We start from the raw sequence: 27,677 nt of genomic DNA on the forward strand, positions 1-27,677 counted from the left end.
CTGATGGCGAGAAGCCGTGGTTAATTGAACTGAACTGTACGGTCTTTTTTCCAAGAAACAAATCCTTCCGCAAATTGAATTTTTATTTGCTCCAGATTTCACATTTATTCTTGTAGCTGGCATGGCATTCTGTCTAGTTTGGCAGGAGAGAATTCACCTCGCCCTGATGATGCAGTTGTTATGAGATGTCGTGACTGACACATTGGAGGAGACTTGTTGCTTTGCTTCCTATTTTTTTTTCCCACTTTAGCTAACATTATAGTATCTCCAGCATCATCCAGTGTTAGGCTGAAACATGAATGTGCTCTTGGCACATAAGGCTATACATAAGTCTTGAACCCCTATAGAACATCTTTATTAGGAAACATTAAAAAAATAAACAAAAAGACATAGGCTAGTGTGACACCAGAGACAGTCATAGAAAACCAGAATCCCAACTCCCTCTTCATCATCACTTGGTTCATCAGAGGCAGACAAGGCATGTGGATAAAGAAGATGGGGCATAATTAGCAGCAAACACAATCAGCAATCAAAACTAGCATGCATTTTAAACAAACACTTGGAAGTGTTGTAACAGTGCATTGTAAATATTGTAAGTAGAATGGCCGATGTTTTGTTTTCTCACCAGTGATATCGGGAGTGTTTGTGAATGTTGTTAGTGTTCATGTAGTTGGTGTTTCAGACCCCATCCTGCTCCAGGTTAAAATAGCAACATGTGAGTAATTGGCTGAACCTGAACAAGTAGTAGGAGCATTGTGTCCGTACTGTACTTCTCCAGTGTTCTCCATATTGTTTAGACTACTAAAATGAGCTTGAAAATCTGGTGCCATTCATATTAGTACTTAATCATGTTGCTTTGTTGTGATGTTTTTCCCTCAACCACTACATTTTTGGAAAAACACAAACATACTGTAAATGCACACAAATGAGAGAATGCAGACCTTAGAACTAACCCTGCACCCATTTAAAATGAACAATCACAAAATGTTAAATTAGAGAGTTGAATGAGCAACTCAAAAAAAGAGCAAAGAGCAACCAACGTGACAGTCCAATCTATAGATCAAAACAATTCTGAAATTAGAACATCATACACATAATAATAATAATAGCTGGAGAAGTCAAACTGTGCTTGGATTCCCAACACAGCTTAAAAATACAAAAAATTGCTTAACAAAGTCTTTATCTGATCCTTTGTGGTTTTAATGTTATAAGATTAATTATTATGGTTGTTAACAGTAATATGATCTGAATTGTTTGGTTTGTCAGCACAGTTCTGATTGTTGTTGTTAAGAAACATGACATGAAGCGAAGTATAGATCCGTAATCTCTACTGTCACTAAGTTATCCTAACAAACACAACCTAAAACTTTGGGCCAACACAAGATAACAGAGACTTTCATTTTGTGTTAGGTTGTCCTAGAGTGTGCATTAATTTGATCACTTTTCTAAATAGTGCTGTCCTGTACACTGGGTAGACCATCTTTCTATCGGCACCTCATTAAGACCTGGAAAACACAGCTGATTAGAGTTTGTATCCACATAATTCGTTCAATTAAGCTATTACGTTCTGAATGAAAACCAGAAAATGCAGCACACTAGGACTGGAGTTGCTTACCCCCGACTTCAAATATAATTCAATTTCATTGCTTTGGATACTAAATATATACAGTACGCTCACCAGATGCACTAATAATGCCTGAGACAGTCTGTCTTTGCTTTGTCCTTTTAATCATATTTAGTGTGAGCACAAACCTAGGAGACCACTTTATTTAATCTGTTATGCTTTAGTTCCCCTCAATCCGATGTGAGCAAGTGTTTTGATCTGTATCATAGGGGTTGACGTTGATCCTGAGAGGTCAGGTGGATGTGTTTTGTCTCACTTGCCAAGTCAGAGAAAGAGTAGAACAGTGCTGCTTGACTCACATTGCTCTGACTTCTCAGTCCAACACAAAGGACTGTACCCTCATATACATGTGGAAATTATTTAGCATTGAATTAGCATTGCATATAAATGTTGCATCCAGTGTAGGTTGTGTAAATCAAATCAGTTACCACATTAAAAATACAGAAGACCCAATAATGCTAGACTAAAATATGTCCCTGGTTTGACTGTGAATTAATCAAGCCTGGTCAATGGCTCGACTTGTCTTTGTGAGGTTCTGCAGCAGTCTTTGTGCATACTGTAGATGTGTTTTGTCAAATTCACATCCCAAATCCTTCACCAGAATTTTTTCAATAGTCACTGTTGCTAGACATTGGTGCTGAAACAGGGTCCTATTTTTAGTTCACTCATATACTCTGCAAAAGGGGAACTAAAAAGAAGCATACAGAAGTCTGTTCGTTTGTTATTTGTTATTTACTGGTTTGTTTTTGTTCTCCTGTTATGCTGGGACTATTTGCACACATGCTGTGCCTGGTTTGCTTGAAAGGAAGTGAATTTATTACTGTGACCGCTTTCTTTGTGGTGTTTTGCTCTGTAGTGCACAGAAAATGGGCTTTAGTGAAGCCACACCACACAAGAAGCTGCTATTCCTCCAGCCTGTGACAAAAGATGTCTCCGTTTTCTCAGAAGCATCAGAGGCTCTCTGAGCCACAGAGGGAAGAACGGGAAATTTGATTACAGAGGATCTTCCAATTATAATTCCCTTCATTCGATTTTTCTTTTCTCGCCTGAAATAAAAGGAAAATAGACAAGTAGTATTCTTGCTTAATGGAAGCTCTTGCAATTGTCTGGGAATGACTTTTTTTTTATCATCCTTGGGTTTTGTTGTTTGCCTTTCATATATTGCATTTCTGTTTTTAAATGTACCGCCCTGGGTTTTACAAAGAAAGTCTGAGACAATTCCTCTGTACGTGCACTTCACTTATTACATGTCTGTAATGATACATTAATCTTGATTACTAAATTCTCAGCATAATGCCTTCTTTTTCTGCCAGGGAAAATTGTTCAGTTGTATTGTCCTACAAGAAATTGGTAGGATCATTTTTAGAGGTGCTGTGCTAGGATGAATGAGATGAATGAGGCTGTATTTCAGTTCAGTTATTCCACAGTAGCACTTTACTTGAAATGTATGTCCAATCAGTTTAGAAATTATACGCTTAGAGACAGCACTATAAAGACAGGATTGCAAAGAGATCACGTTTTTTTTTTTCCTCAAAAGTGTTTTCATACACTTACCTACTCAGCCTGCAGAACAATAGCGTGATGGAAAAACTGACCATACTCTGAACTCTGTGAACAGTGTCAGCATTATTAGTTTTTTTAACAGGATTTTCCAAAGCTATAAAGACAATCTCTCAAAGCTGCCGAAAGGCATTGTTAGAACTCTGGCCTTTTCACCTGCAGGCTGGGCATTTCAGGGATGCAGTTACTGCTCCCTTGAGCAAGGCTCCTTCACACAACGAGGAATTTGGGTATCCCAGTGTGTAGGTATTTGTAATCCCTGTAAGTTGCTTGAGATAAAGTCATGATAAAGTTCATTTGCTTACTTCAGCAAAAACATTTTTTAACTAAAGGATTTTGCTTTTTTTTTGTTGTTTTTCCCTGTTTTTTATTTTGTTTTCTCAGTTTTTCACTATTTTCACTCCTTCAAGAAAAGCATGTGGTTTTTCACCCTGTCATTTCTCCATTTAACTTGTAGTTCTTCACACCAGCCCTTGGCTGCAGTCCTATTACAAGTATGTAATGACTGCAGCACAGTAGGGTTCATTATTCATTGGCAGCAACACAGGACAGTACCTTTTGTTTTACTAATGTGCATTACCAAGTAACTATAGCACAGTGCCATTCTTATTCATTATAACACAGTGAAGTACAACTATACCTTAACAGCTATAGGTTGCAGGAAATGTGTTAAAATGACTTCTGTTCATTCGGCTTTCTGTTCATCAGCTGAACTTCAGCATCTGTAAATTCATTCTTATATTATCTGCCATGAGTCTTATAACACTGCACAATATCCAGTGGGTATTGGCACCCTGAATGCCTCATCAGTTAAATAAGAATATCATAACTGCTTTACTGCTACCACTGGTTTAATCACTATTAGACATAATCGATTAGCAAATAACCTTGTTTCAGATAAAGGGTATCTGTATACTACTGTATATCCACTTGTGGGCACATGTATGAAAACACAATTTTTATGAGTTGAAAGTGCCTGGAGAATTATAGTAATAACTCCACTTAATGGTTGCATCTAAGCTTTTTTTCTAATTTAATCTATATGTTTTCTTAAAAGTTACTTCTAACAAACAAAGAACTTTAAGTAAAGAGAGCTCAGTGCTGATGTCTTCTTCTGTAACAGCTAAAATCTGCTCAGTGTTTGGGATTTCTCTCTTCTCCCTTCTCCCTTCAAGTAGAAATCTGAAAACATGATAGAAATGCAAATGTTAATTTGAGTTTTTTTTTTAATTAGAGAGGGTCAGGGGAAAGCTCATTAGGCCATTTTATTGCCATCAACCTTAAGACATCGTCACAGGGGAGTGTCTGCAAGGTTTACAGCAGACATTCATGTTCAAGGACTGTGCCTTGTGATAAAAGGAACTCTTTCTGCACAGCCCAGTGTATCAGGCAACATAGATCACGGTAATGAACACCGAATTACACCTTGATTGCTAGGCATTACTTCTCTCTGCTTTTCCCTTGATGTCAGTTTATTCATAACTATATTATGTGCTCACTCCCAAGGATGTTTCGGCACTGACAAGTTGTGGTGTTGACTTAGCAACCTGTTTTCCTTTTGCTGAAATTTGGGTTTAAATACGTAGCATTAATCTTCGCTGTTGAGTTCGCACTTTGCTTGCGGGCAGCGTGCCTTCCAGATCCGACATCTGCTGTCAGAGCACAACTCTCAGAAAAACTTGGTGCAAAGACTGTGTGTTGCTAAAAAAAATTACAGCATCAAATTATGGCGAAGCAGATGGTAGAGTGGGTTAGGAAAACTTGGGAGTGCATTGAGTTTTCAAATAACATAGGGTGCATAACTGTGAAAGCATCTGTGCTTGGATTTTTAAAGAACTTATTCCAAATACCATATTTTGGAAATAACTACCTGAAACCTATGTGCTGGTCTTCCATTCCTCACTTCATTGAACTTTTTAACACACTAGGCAATGGGAGTATTTCAGTCCAGTAAAAACACTTACAGCTAAAGTTTAACAAGCTGTTTTGGAGAAGGTTATATATATATATATTATTTTATTATTCAGTTTAATAGTACTAAAAGACCTTCAAAGAGAAGACACACCAACACCACAAGAAGGAGAGAATAGGAGAGACATGAGAGAAAGGCAGGGCAGTATCTGATCAGAGGGATTGGAGAACTCCAGGTTGTGCCATGCCAGGTTGTTGCTTGGCCAGAAGGTGGCGCTCTTTCGTCTGGACTGGAATTTCCGAGTTAAATCAAGATCCTGACTAGCTGCTCATTAAAGATCCTCTGTGGTGTTTTTTGTTAGAATACCTGGGTTAATCCTGATGTTGTGGCTCGGCTCCATTGTTCAGTCTGGCTGGTTTAAAGTTTTCAAATTCTCCTTTAGTCCAATAAAAATTCTTCAATTTCTGCTAGTAAGGGAGGTAATAAATCTTCATTAGTAGTAGGAGTAGCGGTGGTAATAGTAGACCTGCCCTCCTTCATGCCACTCATCTTACAAGACCTCACAAGTGACACAAACACCCATATTGGAGGTTTAGCACTGTTAAGAGGAGAAGCCAGTTCCTCACTGACAGCTCTGCATGTTTGTCAAGGTCTGAGAGATCCCCAGCTGACTGATCCCACCCTGCCCTCAGCTCCTTACACACAACTGCTTAGAGAATCCCAATCACAGTCGACTAGTCACATAACCCAGGTTCGAACCCGTGACACCTGGATCATATAGCCCAACCTCTCAAGTTTTTATTAAACCTTTGTGTCTACCTGTTGGGTTTAATGAATAAAATTTATTAGAATTATTTTATCTCCTATTTCTGTGAAAGGTCTTTTACACAGTCGTAGGTGCGTAACCCCAGAGCTAAGCTCCTAGCAGAACAGGTCTCCAAGTCCAGTCTGTCAGAGTGCAACCTGGGCACTGCAGTATCTTGTTGAACAACTTCCAGCAGTGAGTGAGAGGATGCATGGTGGTACAGGTGTGTTTTTTCAATGAAGGTTAGGGCTCTGGACTCTGGAAAGTCAGATGGATTCAAATCCTGCGAGAAATGCTGCGGTTGTACATTAAAACAAGGCTCTCCACTCATATTGCTCCAGAAAAATTTTATACAGTATACAGTAAATGAGTGCTCTTCAGATCATCGCTGTAAAATGTAACTTGCTGTCAAATGACCTACAGTACCTGGTTAAAAGATTAAAAACAACAGTGTATAAGAATGGAAATATAATTTAAGACTATAAAGCTTTACCATATTGCAATATAAGTCCATATTGTATGTCATTTATTACATATTCTCATTTATTCATCTTGTCCATTCCACTTCTTACAGCCTACATTTACAGTGCATGATTGTTAGCATTTTTCTAATAGTACTCCAGTGTTTGACACTGAAGTCTTCCAGCACAGAAATTACTCTCTGATTGTAGTATTACCTCTATGGAAATTTGTTGTGGGATGAAATGACTTTCATCTGAACTTGCTGTACGCTCTGTGGGAAGATGCTGCAACAGCTTCCTAATAATTAAATCCTAATTTATGCACAGTGAATTAGCACAGCGAACATCTCCATAAATCCAGTAGAAACATGTGTTTTGCAGTTTCTATTCTAAACTTCCATGCATGTGCCTAGCTTTTTAGGAGCATTACTCTGTCAAAGAATGACTTCTGCATTGTGATTGTGCTTTTTAATTTTGTCATTGTTTTGGGGTGTAATGAGTTCATATTGATTGTCTTCCCTCTGTTTCTCTTCACCAGAATGTGGAGGAAGGGAGGGGTGAGGTCGGCTCTATTGAGCTTTGAAGATATTTAGCTCTAATTAAGTTTTTCCCCAGAGAAACTGGGAAGGGGGAAAAATGAAAACTCCCTGCACTTGAGTGCATTAGAGCGATCGATTTCATTTTTACACTGATATTACTGCTCTGTCAGGAGGTCCTTGGGGAAATTTTGCCTTCTATTCATAAAACGTTTTATTTAGAAAATCACTGAGCTCTGGCTGTAAGATCTTCTCAAGCTTGTATATGTCCTATTTCACATTCGCAATTGAGCAGTCAGATCCACAGCATTGCTGTACATTTGGGGTGGAAGTGAATGACTTGAGGATAAAGATTATCAAGGATTGTGTGGAAGGCAAGAGATCCACTCGAATGTGTCAAGCTCCTTCATAGTCTGAAGAGTGTTTATTCACTGAGGGGGTGGCTACAGTACATGTGAAAAGCAGAAGAGTCTTTTTTTGCATACATTAAAAACAGTTTATTTACATGCTGTGGTAATGATGAGGACACAGCAGTCTTCACGCTCCATGCATTGTGTGACAGACGTTAATGAGTTTCAAATTCAAGAAGACTACGTACAGTTCAAGCATAACTTGCATTTATGTGTTTTGGTTGGGTGTTCTTTCAATTTTATGTACAGTATTTGGATTTCCAATTTTTACTCTGTATTGACTTAAACATTTATATTTTTCTTATAGATCATGACTTTTCTGACTTTCAAGCTGTGTATAATCAACATCAGCCTCTGACTGTTGACCTGCCTGATTTTGATTATCTAAAATGTCTGTCCTCTTTCCGCTGCTTTAAAAGGGGAACTGCAATGCTATCTTTATATTTTGGGTTTAGAAAGAATCAGCACTGATGGGTGCATTTCAAATCACACAAAAAATTAAATGTACACAGTAACTTGTAAAACCTCCAATTTACATCACAAAATAGACTTAATTTCCAGGTATGCACAGTGCCACATTCTGCGATTCAGAATGAGACAACAAAACTTCCAGTAACATGGTGTGGCCTTATACATTGTAAACAAGCAGTCTTGCAAATAACATATCTTTTAATCCAATGGAAATATTGTTTTTTGATTCTGAGATGGTTTTGCCGACAATCACTACTTACTTGTTAACTCTGCATACAGATCACATTGGAACATTTCTGAGGTGAAATGTCTGCTGCACAACGTTGTTCGCTCCTACAGTACACCACATTATGTTAGACATTACAGTAACTAGTGAGCAGAAAGGGCCACAGTGCATTCCAATTCATGGGTTCTTGAATGCAAGTTTGCAACAATGCAGCATCATACAGTACTTTCACAAAGTTCAAAATTTTGTCCTTAATTCAAAATGTGTATTTTTTTTCTATAACTTCAATTGATTTATTTTGTTACCAAGATTTAATGACCGGTGTGAGAAATTGAGGCTGCAGTTAAGTTGAAGTCTGACAAAGAAGAATATGGTTCTGCTGTTAAACCAATCATCTGAAGATATAAATGACCAAATGTGTCTCTTTTCAATTCTCAATACAGTGTATATCCATTCACTTATAAGTGAGCAACATCTCATTGTATACAAGACAAGTTTCAAATACAATATTCCATGTAGTCAACTTTATTTTATATAATGATTTTCTTGGGAAGTCAGATCTAGGATCTAGTACACATGCACATACAATTTGATACCATAAATTACACTAAATTTACGTTTTACATGCTAAATGTTAATTTTTAAGGCCATATTTGTAAGTGTGACTGACTTGATTTTCTGGCTGTATGACAGTGGTTTCCAATCCTGGCCCTTGTGACACACACACACCTGCTGGTTTTAGATATTTGAACAATTACTTGACCTAAGACGTTGCTTCAATTGAATATTTGCATTTTGCTTCTAGTTTTGGATTTTATTTCACTACCAAAATACAAATGTTAAAGCTCCATAATGCTTAAGAGCTGGGAACAGTTCAAATTAATCTTTTTATAATTATTAACTCAATGAAGGGCATGATTGTGTCACTGAGGACTCTGCTGGAACAAAAACCAACAGGTGCATGGATCACCAGGAGCGGGACAGGGAACCACTGCTCTTGGAAAAGGGGCAGATAGTGCAAACGACAGGCATTTTTATAGAAAGACAGTTCACTGATGTTGTCAGAAGTAAAGTCCTTAGGAGTGAACAGCAGCCTTTTCAATTTTATTCTGAAATCTACAGGGAGCCAGTAAAAGGAATTGAAAACAGGTGATATACGCTTATGCACTTTAATTTTCACTGAGAACACGGCAGATGAGTTCCGAACATGCTGCAACTTGTTAAGAACATGCTTGGATACACCTGCAAGCACAACATTACAAAAATCAAGTCTGTGAAGAACACTGGCATTAGCGTCTCTATATCACATTGGGAAATGCATGGTGATATGATCAATGTTCCGAAAAAGATAATAAATAGTTAACATCATCTGAGCCGTGTAACAAGAGAGTGGTGCCTGACTGTTGTCAGGATAACTGACAACTGAAAACATACATTTGAGTGTCATTTGAGTACAAACTGTCTGTTAAAGTGTCTGACCCAATGGCAACATATAGATATTAAAAATAATGGAACTGATCACAAAGATAATACAGTCAATAAAAAACATCTTATCCCTGGGCCATAACTGGAACCAGAATTCCCCTGTGACAACCCTTAATTGGATTCAGTCTGCTGTGGTTGGTCACATTGTGGAGTTTGTACTGTGGTAAAATGATAGTTAGCAGTAAGAGTTAGTAATGTCGGAGGGGGTGTGTCCACAGTTCCTCCTTTGGAAGTTGGAGGCTTAAAACCAATGTTATAAACAACTGGTGATTCCAAAACAAAGATATTTATGATCCAGTATGCAGTAGCCTTTCTGACACTCTTCTTTCCTCCCATCTGCTCCTGTTCCAGGTGTGTAAAGTCCTGAACTCCACCACCATGACCTGTCTGGCCCCCTCCCTCACAACAGAGTATCGCCCAGGTCTTGATGCAGTGGAGCGAGCCGACGAGTTTGGCTTCATCTTCAACAATGTCCAGGCGCTCCTTATCTACAATAACACCAACTTCATCTACTACCCTAACCCTTCCTTTGAGCCCCTCAGTGTCACTGGCATCCTGGAGCAGAAGCCTGGCTCCCCCATCATCCTCAAGGTAGGAGATATTCACTGAAACCCGTGCACATCCATCCTTACGTTTTTGTGCTGTGTTCATCCCCTGTGATTTCTGGGCAGCTGGTTCATCTGCTTAGGTTAAGTCATGGCTTTCTGTCTGTCTTCTCACATTCCAAACAATGGTAATTTAATAGTGCATCCTTTCAGTTTGTTAACCTCCATCTTCGCTCTGTCTTGTGCTTGGTTCTTCTCAGTACCCCTAATGGCCTCTGTAAATAGAGGACGCCTAACTGGGTTATACAGGGTTAGAATTTGTTGGAACAATAGAAGCAGGTTGGTTAATATAGATCCACTATGATATGTAATTAAAGCAGCTTACATATACCGTATAGGGTTTTTATCACCCTCATCACAATGATCATGTAAAGTAATTTAAAAACACATTGTGGCCCTCAAGTGTCATAACACAGTTACAACCATGGCATTAAAAGGAAATAGCGAAACCACATTTGTCCTTTTTGGATTTAAGTGCAAAAATACTTTTATGGGTGACGTTTTTTTTTTAAACATCTCTAACACTAGTAAAATTGATAGTTGATTATATTTTGGGAATACCCTGAAGGATGTGATTTCTGTCTCCAAGACACACAAGATGCCAACAGCATTAAAGATTAAAAATGTGTTACTTTACAATTTTTATACAAGTAGTATCCAGTATTCATATCCAGTTTTTGTTATTTTTACAGTGCTGTGGGTGAGCCAGAACATGCCTGCAGTGTAACAGCCCTCTGTGTATATTCTTATCTTCCCCCAGGGCAGGAATCTGGTGCCACCAGCCTCAGGAGGTGCCAAGCTGAACTACACAGTGCTGATCGGGGAGACACCCTGCTCTGTCACCGTCTCCGAGACACAGCTCCTGTGTGAGCCGCCGAACCTCACGGGGCAGCACAAAGTGCTGGTCAGTTTAACTGCCTGTCTATCCTTCTCTCCCTCGGCATCTCGGTTCCTCAGTCTTTTTCTCTGTCCTTGAAGAACCTACTCCATGGTCCTTTGTATTTTTTCCACCTCTGCGGCAGTCCTCGTTGTGCCAACCCTAGTCTCCTGTTGCTCTGCAAGCACAGATCCTTTACCAATTGTTTTCCCAATCCACCACTCCCAATCCTGGTCCTGGTGACCCACACACCTGCTGGTTTAGGTAATTGAAGCTTTATTTGATGTACAGTAAGACGTTGCTTCAATTGAATATTTGCATTTCATTTCGAGTCACAAGTATGGGATTTTGTTTCACTTACAAACTACAAAGCTTAAAGCTCTCACATGCTTAAGAGCTGTGAATGCACAGTTTAAATTCATTGTATTGTTATTATGGCAATACAATTGTCAAAAAAACGTGTAACTAAGGGCTCAGCTGGAACAAAAACCAACAGATAGTGTGGGTCTGTGGGTCCACCAGGGCTCATGATGTTGTGTGTACTCTGGAACTCCTGCAGCACTGGGAAATGGCAGTTCAGCGGTTCTGTAGAGCTGTGCAGTGCCAAGGTCTGATTTAACAGGAAAAGTTTGTTGCCTGCTGTTGGTGGAGGGGAGTCCGATCCCAGCGTATTTATAGGGGGGGGCTGTTTCTGTCTTTGTGCAGGTCCAGGTGGGCGGCCTGCACGTCTCCCCCGGCTCCGTGCACGTGCTCTCGGACAGCCTTCTCACCTTGCCCGCCATCGTCAGCATCGTGGCTGGCGGGGGCCTGCTGCTCATCATCGTCATCATTGTCCTCATCGCCTACAAACGCAAGTCCCGCGAGAACGACCTCACCCTCAAGAGGCTGCAGATGCAGATGGACAACCTGGAGTCCCGTGTGGCCCTGGAGTGCAAAGAAGGTGAGACAAGGGCATGTTACATAAAAACATAAGACAAGAGAGGAAGCATTCTAACCTATTTAACTTTAGGAAAGTTATTCATTGAGCTGTCAATGATAATCTATATGATTATTCCATTCTGCTATTGGATTTTACTTGATCCCATATGCTATTCCTGAAAGGAAATGGCAAAGTCAACCTAATGGCTAGCTTTACTGCTCAGCATTTAACTTAAAGGCACAACTAGATGTTACAAGATATGTACTCAGAACAGAGAACTGGAGAAACTTGTGTAAAATTGTGGTAGATGTCTGGAACAAGTTGCCAGATGGTACATGTCATGTTGATGAAGCTGATTCTGTGGTAACCTCCAAGAAGCAACTTACTGTAGATGACATCCTTGGAGGAATATGTTCTACCAACATCCCAAAAAGAATGATGGGTCAAATGGCCTCCTCTTATTTACAACCTCGTTATATTCTTATTTTCATAAAGAATCCCAGGCAGTTTGTTTCAACAAAATGGCTGACCATCTTGTACCAGAGAACCATAACCCTTTGTGTAAATAATTAAATCATACTGTATCAGTATCTTCAGTACACTGATGATCACTCCCACTTCAGTATTGTTTAATTCTTTTCAGATTGCACAAACTGTAGTGTCTTGCAGAAAGAAAACAGCAGAAAATACTTTCATAGTATCTTAACCCCATGTCTGTCTGTACAAATTTAATTATGATAAAATATCAATCACAGGGTTACAAATTACAGCTTACAAATGAGACACTATAGAAATTCTAAAACCTGAAAAGGACCAAACTGCAAAATAAAAATCCTCCTTAAACATGCTTCCTTTTAATAATAGGTAAAAATGTTATATAAAAGTGCACAGGATCATTGTTATAATTTTTCGCAGCATGCAAATGAAATCTGGTCCGATTTTATACAGCATTGACAACCATGCTGTGCGCCGGGCTAAATTTATACTAGGCAAAGATGTTCATTTTTATGCTAACGAGCTAGAATTATGTAACAAGAAAATTGGAGATCTCAGTGGAAAGTCTTCACCAAAGGAAGGCAATATTTAAGACAGCTCTGCTCAACATTGGCCAGAACATCTTATTTTGATTTTATTGTCACACACAGACTGCATTATGCCATGTTAATCTGTGCTGGTTAGCAATATTAAGATTTCCTTGCATGAATTTGTTTTGTTTTCTCTTGAGTGCGCAGGGTGTTCATGACCGTTTGTTTCTTATGAATTCTTATGAACCAGCGTGGTTGGATCATTAGACATGACTCATTTGCGCTGATTAAACTGTTTTCAATTTGGCTCTTTTCTCCTCTGCATGATATCTAGCTGGGTCGATTCATAACGTGCATTTTGCAAACCCTTATTGCAGTTTGTGAAAGCACATACTTTTTGCTTCACCTCATATGACACAATAGATAGTTAGCAAGTCCTGCCTTTCTGTTCCACCTTTCTGTTCTCAGTACTGGTTCACTGTGATCCATAAAGAATTGGCTTGATGATATTCTTCATCAATTCACAGCTAGTCAAGCATGATGGTCAGTAAGACCTCCTCACTGCTGAAACTTAATTCTTATATTTTTTATGTTCTGCAGTACATACAGTAGGCGTGTTAAGTGCATTGGATCTTGTTTTTGAGTGCAAGTGCTTAAATAACTTTTTCTAATATTTGCTGCGTAAATCCTGACCTTTGCCCATGTACAGTATTTTGATCATTGAGCTTTTGTCTCCAAATACCACTATTGCATTCCCCCATCTCAAAGAGAAGCATCCAGTTAAAAAAAAAAACTAGAAAAAAACCTGGAAGAGCTGATGGGAGTTAATGTGAGAAAACCCCTGAAGCGAGAGTTGTGATGTTAATGCGTTGCAAAAAAAAAGTGGGGCTAGATTATTTGTATCACCTGTAATAACTTTTTTTTTTCTGTGCCGTTTTCTCCTCGGTTTTTTTCGCTCAGATTCCCGAGCAGCTCGTTTCGCTGCGCCTTGGAAGTGGTATCCATAGCAACCATCCAGTGTTTACAGGAGGATATTAATCCCGGTTTGGTCCCCTAGGACTCAGTTAGAGCTCAGGCAGATGTATCAAACTGTGTCGGCCTTCTTCCTAGGTTCCTGCTTGGCTTCTCTGCTTAATAAAAACCACGTAGAAGAACCTTGAAAAAGCAGAGCAATGTATAGTATACAGTAGATAGATATCTTTTGTATTATAATCAGATTTGAATGAATGTGAATGTGTTCAAATGTATGGAACACAACAACAAGCAAAACATGGAGCAGTCAGAACCACTCCCCAGTTAGTATGGCTATGGGTATAGCCTCATGCGTCTGTTTCTTTTCATTTTTGTTCTTTGTGCTTTTTTGTTTTCTGACGATGGTTAAACTGGAGACTGATAGAGATTATGGGTATCTGCTTGAGGCTGGCAATGTTTAAAACATGGGATGTGAGCAGGTGAGTTGCCTGTGGGGAGGATTTGGGGAGATACCTAGATTCTGTCCCCTCTGTGTGTCTAATCGTGTGATCCTGTGGGCAGATCTACTCCACCTTTGTCAGAGTAGAGCACCCTCAGATGTTGATTTCTATAGAATCAGCTCACAGCTACTGTAAGTGAGCATTTCTGCTGCAGTGAGGAGAGTTCAGTTGCATTTTTTTGTTTTATTGAATTTTAAAATCCACATTACTTCAAAGAGCAAACTCATTTACTTTAATGTTTAATCTGTTTGGTTTTATTTTTGTACAGCAGATTTTAATGTTCTTTAAAAAAAGCTTTAAAACCAATCAAATAGAAAAGAGTTTGCAATGCATTCTGAAGACATTACTAAATTACAGAGTTCTGTAAGATACGATACTGCTCCTTCCCAGCACACATACACACACATGAACACACACAGAACTTACTAAATTGAATAGGTTTTTGAGGCTTTCCTCAGGTTATCAAATGTTCTTGCAACAGACTCATTCCTGTAGTTCCTGGATTTTGTTTGGAAGAGCTTACCAAGCCATATCATGGAAGCTGACTGTACTATGTGGAATAAAGCTATTGCTGAGGTTCATGGATCCCTTGCATGAAATATCAGCACTGGCTTGATGAAATACCATTAACTTGTTAGTGTTTTTTTTCCCAACATATGATTGTCTCAGAAGCTCCCAGCTCTAGTGGCTGCACTAGACAGTGCCTTGTGTAATCTCCTAACCACCTACCTCTTCTCTGTCTGTCCACAGCCTTTGCTGAGCTGCAGACAGACATCAATGAGCTGACCAGTGACCTAGACCGAGCAGGCATTCCCTACCTGGACTACCGCACCTACGCCATGCGTGTGCTGTTCCCTGGCATCGAAGACCACCCTGTGTTGAGAGAGCTTGAGGTGAGGGCACATCATCAGTACACAGCCGTGCCAAATTAAAACTAGCAACTCCTTACAAACAAATAGTAGAAATGTCCAAATTTCCCAGTATTAGTTTACATCTTACAAATCAGAAAGTTAACATCTTTCTGAATGGCTGCTCATTCAGAGCAACATACTACAAAGCTCCAGTGTGCTCCACTTTGTGTTTTTTAGCCCCTCTCTTGTTTAAGTTATCTCTTTGTGATGACATCACATTGACATGTGGTCAGAATTGTTAAATATAGCTCAGCCGAGGAATGTTGACACTGTCCTTGGTATATTTAACCTGTAACCAAACCTGGCGTTCATTATGTAAAGTGAAGGTCAGCATCAGGCCAGTACTAATTGCAGAACACCTGCATGTCGTAAAAGGTCTGGAAACATGAAAAACTATTAAATTGTGCTGTAACTGAAAGATTGGAGAATACAGTAAGAGTGTTTCTATTTTTATAGGAGGAAAAAAACATTAATTCTTAATTTAAATAATACATGCTTTAGAAAGTGGCAAACTGAGCAAGATGAACAAGGGCGATGAGAAATATTTGATATTAAAGGGTAATAATGGCATCTGGGAAGAACAGTTAAAATGCCACAGAACACAATTGTCCAGGAAAGACTGTGGAAACGTGTAACCCTCTGCTTGCTGGTGCCCCAGGTCCCAGGGAACGGGCAGCTGAGCGTGGAGAAAGCTCTGAAGATGTTCGCCCAGCTCATCAACAACAAGGTCTTCCTTCTGACCTTCATCCGCACGCTGGAGTTGCAGCGCAGCTTCTCCATGCGGGACCGCGGCAACGTGGCCTCGCTCATCATGACTGCCCTGCAGGGCAAGCTGGAGTACGCCACCGACGTCCTCAAGCACCTGCTCTCGGACCTCATCGACAAGAACCTGGAGAGCAAGAACCACCCCAAGCTGCTGCTGCGCAGGTCGGGCCACGTCGCCTGGGCTGGGGCAGGGAGGCACGGGAGGAATGTAGGGAGACATGAGGACAGGCAGCAGACAGCTTCGTGAAGAAGTAGTCGGAGGAAGGGCAGGGCAAGCGAGAGAGGGACGGATCGCAGTGTCATGTTGCCGAGACACAAAAAGGAGGGATGAGTGCAATGAGGGAACACAGGAGGCAGAAGGGCAGGGTTAGGGCGGGAGTGGTGCCAAGCAGGGAGAACAAAATGATGGCTGCAAGCTGGAGAGAGTGACACAAAACTGCTGTGGCAAATCTAACTGTACTGTAGGTGCTACAAGAGCCAAGCCTCAATGGGTTTTCTTTCTTAATCTCTTTTCTAGACCCAACTGTTTTTATGTCGCTCTTGGACTTTGACTGTTGTTTGCTGCTGGAGTTGTCTTGTGAACAGAAAGAGAGGAAAATGTCATTTTACCAACCACCAGTTCTTATTGGTTGAGGTTTCGAACATAACAACAAGGACTGTACATTTAGCCGTAAGACACAAAGCCTCTGTATTTCCAGAAGCCTGTGGACGTCTCCTTGTGAGGCTGGATGGGGAGGCACTGGGCTGGAAGGCAGGATGTCTGATTCGTTCTTTGTCTGGGTCAGCCTGTGCAAATGGTGGAGAAGTTCATAACCCCAGTGCCCCGATGATGTGGAGAGACAGTGTGTGTCAAATCCCTGTTGCCATGTATTCTGGCCTGCTTAACCAATTATCTATTTTTTATATTTTTTTGACGAGGCAATGTAATATTCAGCACATTCTGAGAGGTGAGAGATCCCTTCACTTTACTCCTACCACCCAGACTTACTGAGTCTGTATTAGTGTTGTCAGCCTCACTTAGACTGTGTGCAGGCTATGAAAAATTTAATAGCAGCTCCAGTTTGTATTTTTTCCTTTGAATTTAAGATCTTGTTTTTTTTTCCGCGACTGTGTGAAGAGACAGGTGTGTTAAATCTTTAAGGAGGGGGGAAGGAGGAGATGACATGTTCAGGGCCTCATTAAATATATGGACAGGCTAAGCGAAAGCCATTGCTGCTTCAACAGTGTTGTTAATAAAAGACACCCCCAAATGAAAAAAAATATATATGTGTCTCCACTGGAGAAGAACCTGACAGTTCAAATGCACCATTTAGAATTTGTCGCTTCAGCCTAGCCTGACAGAACAAAAGCTAATTTCTTTCATGTTTGGGAGATGTCAGAATTCCACCCTGGAAGATATTTCAGTCTTGGTGCTGATTTCCCCTCGTGTTATTTAATGTAATGCCGGGTGCCAAGAGGAAAAGTAAATAAATAAATAAGTCTCCAAGCTAACAACTGAGGTGTATCAAGTTAGATTACACTGTTACTCTTCTATGACAGATGGACAGTTACAGCCCAGTATTTTTTCATTATTTTCTTTAGTAGGAACATAATACTGTAATCTCCTAAGGTCTCCCAAGCCTTGTCCTGAAGAAGCTTGAGGCTAAGTGTTCCATAGTTTTAGATTACATTCATTTTTAAGCATTAGGGATTATCGATTTGCAATGCTTTTTTAAATTACTCTTGCTGCCAAAAGCTGGTTAAAATGTGGAACACTGAATCAGAAATAAAGCAACTGTTTTGCTTTCATTTACAGAGAAATTTAATAGAGATGGATTTTGATGTAAACTAAAATGAAACCACATTGTAACCTTGAGGCTTCTGGGTAATGCACTAGTACAAGCAGCTGTCTGGGAAGGAAATGTTCCATCGCGTTTATTTATTCTGTTTGACTGCGCGAAGGAAAGCACAACACCCTCTCCACACACAAACCCAGGCTAACATGCTCTGCAACTGCAGGCGTGGAAAAGGCAAGAGGGTCTGTTCAGATGGAAGGCAGTATATTTTACTGCTCGGATTCTGTTCACCTACCAAGTGCACCTGTGAATATTTCCTTGATTGACTTATGCTCATGGACTGAGAGAGAGGGAGAGAGCCAAGGCAGGAAAATAAGAAAATCATTACCCCCTCTTTGAAATTCTCTACAGTCTCTATCGGGAATTCTCCCTGTGGAAGCATCTCCTCCGGAGAGTCTCCGCACTGTGTAGAATTCCACTGGTATTTGTTCGTATGGATTGTTCCCCAGCAACGATAATAAACATAAAAGGCAAAATTAAGATTACAAAGTCCCCAGCAGTGGTCAGAGCCTAATTAGCAGAGGTGTGGAATGCAGCTCCACAGTGAGTGAACAGACATTCCTGTCACTTTATCTGTGTCTGTAGAGGAGACGGGTAAAAGCGAGAGAGAATCCTGGGATCTGACAAACCTTTCTTACTCAACACCCCCATTGAAGCCGAGCAGCTTGCTATAAATTATGACTTTTGTTACACTGTTCAGCCCGATTCTATGGTGAAAAGCTTGATACCACTCAATATTTCTTCAGATCAGAACAGTGTAGGAAAGTTCCTTGTATAACTTAATTTTCATTTTCTTTTTTGCAAGTGGTTGAATTTCACCCCATAGTATTATTACCTGCTTAATTTTAAATCAATCAATGCCTCATGTATTCCTGGGAAGTTACGAAACAATTGTATATTGCATTAGTATGACGTCTTTTGGAAACAGTCCAATTTTGGTGTTGCCGAATTGCAAAGACGAATGTTGCTGCTCTGGAATTGGTTCAAACAAGAACAAGCAGCTCAGGAATTCTCCAGACAGAGAAACTTTCATAATAAGCAGCAAAATTAATGAGGATACTTTACAGAAGTATTCAAAATCTTGAGAAGAAAATGAAATGGATTTCCTGACGGTCAAGAATGAACCACGCATGAACACATGAGTGGAGTAAAGAAATGTGGGTTTAAGAGTAGAGAACAGGAAGCACTTCTATACAAAAAGGGATGATGACATCAGGAGCAAGCCACCCAGCCATGAATGTGAAGCCAATTCCCTGTGGTCCTTCAAGAAACTGTGTAATACAGCAGGGCTGTATATTTCCCAGACCAGCCATGATTATGCTCTTTAATTCAAAAGAGATTTGTAATGCCCAGACCAATCAAGGCTACACACTTTTATGCAATAGGACTGCGTAATGCCCTGGCCAGTCAAAACTACACACTTGAATGAACCAGGCTATTAGGTTCAGGATAGTCAAAGCTACACACCTTAATACAGCAGGGCTGTGCACTGGCCAGTTGAAGCTGCATATTTTAGCTGTTTTCCTCAGTTCTCAGTGCATTAGCTATGCGCCAGGCACTCTCACTGTAATTAACAATTTTTCCACACTCCTGTCTTTTGCGTCCATATTCAAAGACAGTGATTTAAATCAGTTAAATAAAGGTGAAGAGCCACTGCTTGGAACAAGAAGGGTCAATTTTCCAGTTAGGAAGAATCTTTCATAAGATTTCTATGGATGTTTTTGAAATACGAATACAGACAGGCAGAGGAGAAGTGAGACAGAGGCTTGAGATGGGGGGAGTTTATATTGGATTCTAGACACATATTACATTTCAGTTTAAAACACAAAAATAAAAAGGCAAACTATCAAAATGGCATATACCATATGCGAATATCAAAATAAGAAAGGGATTTTGAATACATTTTGAAAGCAGGATACATTTTGTGAAATGTGAACAACAAAATATGAAATGTACTTAAGCCATTTCAATGACCGTTTATCTGCTTATAATTAGAGATGAGAGTGAGACATTATTTCTACATGGTGACTGGTTGATACAGCAGGTAATGCAATAACCTTTGGGCTTGCATTCAAAATCCTTTCCCAAATTTCCTTTAGCAATGCTCCTGTGGGATAAAAAATTAACAGTAGTCACAATAATAATGACTGGCAAATATGCATGTGCTGGCGAGCATACTGAGCGTGCAATTAGCACCCTAGCTGAGTTTTGGAGAGGCATAGCAGTGAAGCTGATTATAACCCATCTTGTCTTTAATACTGTATGTGGGCCTTGAAAAGCAAAGAGAGAAGATAAAGAAAAAATATTCAGCCCCAAACAACAGACAGCCAGGACAGACTTCTATTCCTACAGCACAGCAGTAGGGAGGAGAGAGAGTAGAGTCTGTCGGGCATGATCAAATAAGGAAAAAAAGGGAAAAATGCCAGCCTGGACAATTATTACAATAAATATCAGCTTCTATTAACAGCAGAGAACACAGACTCTAGAATTAATTTTCACATTTTGTAAGATGTACCTTTTTTGTCTGCTGTTTTCTCAAGGTGTAGAGGTAGATATTTGTGTGCCAACTCTTATCAAAAAGACACCCTTCATTTAGGGTATGATGCGCACTGTTCAAGGTGTGACACCAGTCATAACTGTTAGCAGAGTTACCTTTGTGATCGCTCCAGTGGGCCCAAATGTGAAGGCAGAAGCACCCATCTTTTTGTTAAAGTTAGGCATGTCTGCAATGACAGTATTGCTTTTGGTCTCTGCATATTCAATTACAGTGCCTGTGTTTCAGGGATCGACTTGCGGGAGAAAGTTATTATAGTTTCTCGATAATAATGTGATGTGCATAGAAGCATGCATGCTGTGTGCTACTCATGTGCAGAGGTCAATATAACAGTCCTACATAACAGAGTTATACCTGTTCTCTGTGCTCTCTTTCACAGGTTTCTTCCGTTTTTAACTTGTCATTGCAGTGGCTCCTATGTACAGATGTTTACCAGAAACACTGTTTTATACATACTGAAACACCATGAAGGCTAAAAGGGGTATTTAACTTTACATGCTACCATTGCTGGCTTCTTCAGTATTCCTCCTCTGCACCAGGGTTATACAATTCTGGTCCAAGAGAGCCAGAGTGTCTGCAAGTGTTCATTCCAACTCAGCGTGTCATGAGATAAATCGGTTAATTACTGGCTTAATTGAACCAAATGAACAGCTTCTCCTTGGTCTGCACATGCTGATGCTTTGGAGAAACCTAAAAAAACCCTGCAGATACACCAGCTCCCCAGACCTAGAACTAGATACCATTTTTCTACTTTAAATGTAAGATTGGTGCTGTGAGATTGCATAAAAACTTGTGTAGAAAGGGAAAAAAAGACACTTGGATCTTAATACTAGTGATCGGTTTGATTTGGTTGCTGTGTATACATGCTGTGTGCCTGAAGACCTTTATAGTTTGAAGTCAGGTTTTATCCCTTATTGAAAATCATCTTTTAGGCTTTGGTTTAAACACAAAAAGTGTAGGTCCCAGAAAGCCTGTTTCTCCACAGAATTCAGTAGTCTACTCTTTCTAAACACGCCATCAAAGCTGCTGTACTTTTATAACACAGGCAGTTGCTTCTTTTTTCCTTCACAGGAACGTATTCAAACAGAACACTGCTGTTCCCATTTAAATAATATATTCCAAAATGCTTTATATTCAAATAGAGGACCAGGTCTAGGCTTGGAGTACTTTTTTTTATTTTATTCGTATAAATGGTCCGCAGAGACATTGTGGTTTAGAGGCTGTTACACAATCCGATCTTTTCGTTTTGTAAAGCTTTCTTTTTCTTGTGGCTCTGTCAGTGTTCTTCTGCTGCTAGCAGTTGTTCTCGTTAGCTGTGCCTGCACTGTGATCGAGGGGCAGCGCGAGAGCCATAGGCATAGGGTTCTGCCAGAGAGTCCCAGCCCTGTAACGGCCCTGGAGACCATTCAGAAAGAGGCAGGGTAACTGGGCAGTCAGTGCACAATTCTGATGCAGAGGAACAGTAAAAACTCTCCCAGCCTCTCTCTCTTTATTTCTACAGAGCACGAGTGCTAAAATAGGAACAGCTCCATCGCTCTGAGCTATGCCCGTCTCTTTTTATAACATTTCATTTGTTTCTTTATGTTTCTAATAAGATTGCCATCCATCCAGAACAAGGCAATGGTTTATTACTAGAATGCATTTTCACATATGATGTTCCAGCTTTTCTAATCAAGCACTTGAGCCTATTTACCAGAATTAAGAGAACTCCTTCCTAATGCAGTATAGGATAATGAAACCCTGATGTTCATTAATGAAACTCAATTAGAAGCAACAGAGGGAAGGGGGACATGGGAGAGCGGGGGTGGGATAGCAGACTGAAAGGATTTTTTCTGCAATTGAAACACTGAGAAATTAAATTCACTCCACACAGCTCCATACAAAAGGATTTATTCTGTTCCCTTCTTAGGGTTTGCATGAGCTTATTAAACTGTTTAATAGCTTCCATTTACTTTTAATGCATTCCCTCTCAGCTCACAATGGGAAATAATGAGAAACAGTGCCTACTGTTATTTTTATTAAACTGAAGTTTGAATGGAACATATTGATTCAGATTGCACCATGCTTTTGTTCAGCATCATCAAAGCAAAACAATAGGACCCTTGTGTTTTAAAATGTGTTTTTTATAACTGCTTGCTGAAAATGAAGATCTTAGTGCAACCAACCAGTGCTCATAAAGTCTGCTGGAATAATCCATCCCCTTATTCTGAAGGAAGGAGAGCTCTGGAAGTACAGGTTGTTGTAACAGAAGAAATAAGGTTCTTGATCCCGAGATGAAGTAAAACAGATGAGTTTATTGCATGCAAGGAACAATAAAGCCGAAGTCTTGTTTCCCGCAAGAAACAACAAAACCGAAGTATTGTTCCACGTACTGTTACAAACTTTTGGGTTATATAGTGTTTTCTTCTCCGTTTCTGACGTCACTCGGTCTGATGGTAAAGAGGGGGGTTCATGGTATTTGGCCAGTTTACGATGTTCTGGGCAAATGGTCAGTTTAACATTACACCCAGGGGGGTTCCTAGCTGGCATCTGCAATCCTTATCAGTTAACCCCCTTTCCTGCCATAAACCCCAGCTTGTGACTTGGAAGTCTTAACCCCCTACAGAAAAGATTAAATTCAAACCCCCGTCTTCACATCTTTCTTCAAGGTTGATCTAAATGAATTAAAGGGTCCCAACTTCAGGTGAATACAAGTCCTTTCAATCGATAGGGATGTTTGGATGCCACCTCCCAGCTATATTGAACATAGAGACTCAACTGTGGTGCCTTGTGTCACAGCAAAGTGCTTGGCCACCTACAGAGATCTGGACAGGGCAGGTCAGTATCCCCAATATACTCAATTAGAATGAGATCTTGGCGTCACTATCAAGTTGAAAAATAATTTTAATACTGATACCACTAATACTGCCACCACTACTATTAGCTCACTTGATAATAATAATCAGACCATACTAGTACATAAACTGATAATAATAATCATGCAGAAATGCTTTACCTCTAGTGGAACTAATAGAAATAATGGTAATATTTGTGCATCCTACTCTTAATATCTGGAGCAACTGAGATGCTGTTTTAATACCTGCAATCATTAGTGTGTTACAGATCTGCCCATAGCCTTTCATACATTACCAGCAACTGGTAATGGAATGCATGGGCTGCAATTTCTGGTCCATAATCACAGTGCTAGCTGTATGATTGCTGTGAAATACCAGTGATTTCTACTGCATTAAGGGGGTAATTTTCACAACGTGTTAGAGGCTGAATTGCCAGCAGGCACTTTTAGTGAGTTGTCTGTGTGTCTGTGATGGGGAGAGACTGGATAAAGGAGAAAATCAGAAGTGTGGGGGGGATTGTCCAGGTGACGGGGTGTCAAAGCCTTTGTATTGTAAGCTTCTGTAGGATTTCAAGGAAATGTGCAATTTACATGTGTTATACTCTGGCAGGAGGGGAGACTGAAGGTGGTAATAATGGAGACTCATGAGCAAATGCTCCCTCCTCATAAATTTACATTCGAATAACTGCTCCCCTGAATACCTAGATTCCCAGACCTACAACAGCTGCACGTCCTGTTTATTAGACAGAAGAAGGAAAATATATTTTTTGAGCGAATGAATGAAGCTAGACTGTGTTCTCCGGAGCTCGAGAAGCAATGAGATAAATGGAGTGCACATTTGTATTCATTGGGAGCACGTATAGTCCTCGAGTAAAAAGAATAACCCTTTCATGTCTTTTCATCCTCGTGAACCGGTCTGTCTAGAATTTTTCCTTTTTTTCTTTGTTTTTAATTCTCTGCTTTCTTAAATAAATGGAACATTTTCTTCTTTTCTTTTCTGGGCTATTTGAAGATACTTGAGTCAGTCTTCTGAGGGAACGGTCCTCACTGAACATAGAGCCCTTCTTAGACGTGCCGCTATGTCTGTCCTTGACAAAACAGGCCTTGAAAAGAAAAGAAAGGCTTTTTAGTAAAGGCTGCCTTGAGCTGACTGTGAACTTCCACATTTTAGATCCGTTGGGTGAGGTTGGGGGGAGTGACAGTGTTTATTAAACCCCTGTGACTCCGGGGTGAACTTAGGGACTATAAACTAGACACAGTTTGTGATTCTAAGCAAGTGGAAACTGTGTTTAAGGAGAGCCCTGTGAATTTCACACTGAGCTCCGACAAATTTCACGCTGAGCAGCTTAAAACATTATTGTTGTTTGGAACTGTATTTTGGCAAGTGTAAACATTATTGCATTGACTGTTCAAGGTTTCTATTGACCTGTGAAGGAAAATATCTCACTGTGCAGAAATCCTTCCTCGTCTACTGTACTACACAGTGAAGGCTAAAGAAATTCACTGTGTTCTTCTTAAACTGGCCTGTTCAAAAGGGCCGTGTCTGGGTCATGCCAATCATTTCCTTATGTAGGTCTGTAAAACTGAAATAATGTTCAAACAACAGCCAAAGTCCAGAATTTGCACTGTATAACAATATAATTTTGCTTAAAAATGCATTCAGCCTCCAGGTACAATTTCCAGAACTCCTAATGTACTGTACATTGTGACTTGCATGAAAAGGCTAACATTTGCCTTTGTAATGAACCAACCAAGTTTTTCAACTTTTATTAAGTACTTTTTTATCTGTTTGTTGTAGGACGGAGTCTGTAGCTGAGAAGATGCTGACCAATTGGTTTGCCTTCTTGCTTCATAAATTCCTCAAGGTAATCTTGAACCTGAACTCTTCAGACTTTTGACCTTTCCTCTGTTCATGGGGCTCATTTTTGTTGACTTGTTTATTTGAAGTCTCTCTTCTCTTTCCAGTTGTTTCTATTGCTCTGGATTAGGGATTCCAAACAGTGTCAGTCCAGTCCTCATGCCCTTTATTCAGTTAACATTTCTATCCAGGCTTGAAAAACTTTTATAGCTACTATACATTGACTCAGTAATGTATTTTTAAGAATAAATCAGGTATTTCCATTTGATCCAGTTAGATCTGTTAACTTAGCTCTTTCTAATGTATAATGTGTTTATTGTTTGTCCACTGTATTTGCAGTACACTTAATATTAGCAGAATTGTTATCACATTTTAACGAGATCATGGTCAGCACAAGAATAGGAGATCTCCAAGGAAATCCAGATTCCTGCTTTTCTTTGTGGACCTTTGCATGGTTCTTTTGTCTTTGGACCAGATTTTTCAAACCAACACTCTAGTACAGTAACCAGGGACACTGTGCCTTGGATAATGCTGTGTTGTTGATGGGATATTAGTTCAGAAACCTGATAACTTGGTCATTAAAGACCCCATGGTACTTTAGTATATACATGCCACCCAAAAACCACTGTGGGATAGTCCAATTTAGCCCAATTAATTCTTGGCCAACAGCTGCTGCTGTTAAAATATATAATAAATTATACTGTATAAAATTGAAAAGGTCGAAACTCCTTTTGGCTGGAAGCTGTCATTTCAAAGCTATACGATGTCACAGAAAACTCTTTAATTGTCATCCTGGATAACATGCAATATACCAGGGAAAACCTAAAAAACACACAATTAAGATTTTCATGTACAGTAAGTGTTGAAGCCTGCTTGGCTGTTCTGGAATAAAACAGCCTTCTCAGTTGCCATTTTGCATTACTGCAAGGAGGGAGGAAAGGAAAATGGGCTGGCAGTGCATTATGGGAGGACAGACATGCCTGGTGGTATAAGAGGGGTTAGACAGGTCGCAGTATCAGAATGTTGGCAGTCTGGTTCACCTGCCTGGGGAGTTCTAGTCACCACGGCAAATCTCTCCCTCTGCATTTGCCATCCTCACCCCTAACTTCCACGCTGCATGAAAATGGGGGTGGAGAGACTGGTTTGTACGTGACAGATTTTCCACAAGACATGGACAAGGCCTTCAAAATAGATGTCAAGGTGGTGTTCATTTGTAGAGTTGGAAGCGATGAGATAGAGAGTAGGTAGACAAAGAAGCTACGCCCTCACAAACCTGAATTAGATTGTCAGTTTGTTGGCATGTACAGTACTTTGAGCTGAATGGTCTTGTATGTGTGAGTCTGCCTACGTGTATGTCTTGCTGTCTCTCTTTGCTCTTGCAGGCCCATTTGGGCAGAGGTATGACTAATTTCCTGGGTTTGCAGCCACAGAAGTGTGCGTGTTTCTGTGTCTGGTATGCTTGTGCCCCATCAGTACACTCAAAGGCTCTAGACCTCTCACCCCTCTTTCTCCTGTGTGTGTTTCTCCCAGGAGTGTGCCGGGGAGCCTCTCTTCATGCTGTACTGCGCCATCAAACAGCAGATGGAGAAAGGGCCGATCGACGCCATCACTGGAGAGGCTCGCTACTCTCTGAGTGAGGACAAGCTCATCCGCCAGCAGATTGAGTACAAGACCCTGGTCAGTGAGCAATCTTTAGGGGACTTACCTATTATTTCCATTAAACATTTTGCTTTTTTTTATTTGGAATCGCTTTTTTTTCTTTCTGTAACCCATGAATTTCGGCATCTGCAATTTCAAATTGCCATCTGCTTGTGGCCTTCAAACCTTGCAAGCACACAAAAAAGTGTAGTTTCTGCCGTATAGGCTTTGAAAGACCTCCAAGAAGAGAAACAAGAGTGATTCATGGTCAGAAGCAAACAGGTTAAGAGACCTAAGTCTTTTCAGTATAGAACAATGGGGATTTAAGAGGAGATTTGTATTTGCAAGAACCTTATATACAGTACATACTGAGTATGTATATACAAGATCCTAAAGGTTATAGATAGGGTCCATCCAGGTGATTGTTTCACACTCATTAATGAAAGGACAAGGGGTCACAATATAAAACTGAAATAGAATTAATATAAGAAGGAGAATAGAAAATATTCCTTTATACAAAAAAAATGTGGGTATCCAGAGCAGGCTTCCTAGCTAAGTGATTTAGGCTTAAGCTTTTTTTGTTGACAACTTTTCCTTTGTTCTTATGAATGAAACTGTTATCTCTGTAACCTGGAAATCCAGTTCATAAGTTTGCTATATTTCCCAGACTCAGCAATTGAAACTAATCACTTATGGGGTACATACTATGTATCAGGCATGAGTACAGCCTTATCATCCTCACAGCTCATTGATGCTATATTTACACTGGACATTTTTAGGATGCTCGCTTAGGGGAGTGTGAATGCTACCAGCTGATCCTGAGCCATCTTAAAAAAACATTTCTTGATTGTCTACATTATCCCTGTCTAATTCAGCTATCTGCATATGGAGGGGA

General features: G+C 40.0%; 1 protein-coding gene across 2 annotated transcripts in view; it reads left to right on the forward strand.

Annotated features, from left to right (window-relative positions):
* The window catches only part of plxna2 (plexin A2), a 225,532-nt gene that overhangs the window by 175,995 nt on the left and 21,860 nt on the right, over positions 1–27,677 (forward strand). For both annotated transcript variants that reach the window (XM_088640137.1, XM_088640138.1), the window contains exons 18-24: positions 9,842–10,081; positions 10,856–10,999; positions 11,678–11,912; positions 15,139–15,281; positions 15,958–16,226; positions 25,085–25,151; positions 26,675–26,821. In XM_088640137.1, the coding sequence (XP_088496263.1) occupies positions 9,842–10,081; positions 10,856–10,999; positions 11,678–11,912; positions 15,139–15,281; positions 15,958–16,226; positions 25,085–25,151; positions 26,675–26,821 (1,245 nt within the window). The remainder of the gene's footprint in view (positions 1–9,841; positions 10,082–10,855; positions 11,000–11,677; positions 11,913–15,138; positions 15,282–15,957; positions 16,227–25,084; positions 25,152–26,674; positions 26,822–27,677) is intronic.

Source organism: Lepisosteus platostomus, chromosome 7 (assembly GCF_059453375.1).
Source record: "Lepisosteus platostomus isolate fLepPlt1 chromosome 7, fLepPlt1.hap1, whole genome shotgun sequence".
NCBI lineage: Eukaryota > Metazoa > Chordata > Actinopteri > Semionotiformes > Lepisosteidae > Lepisosteus > Lepisosteus platostomus.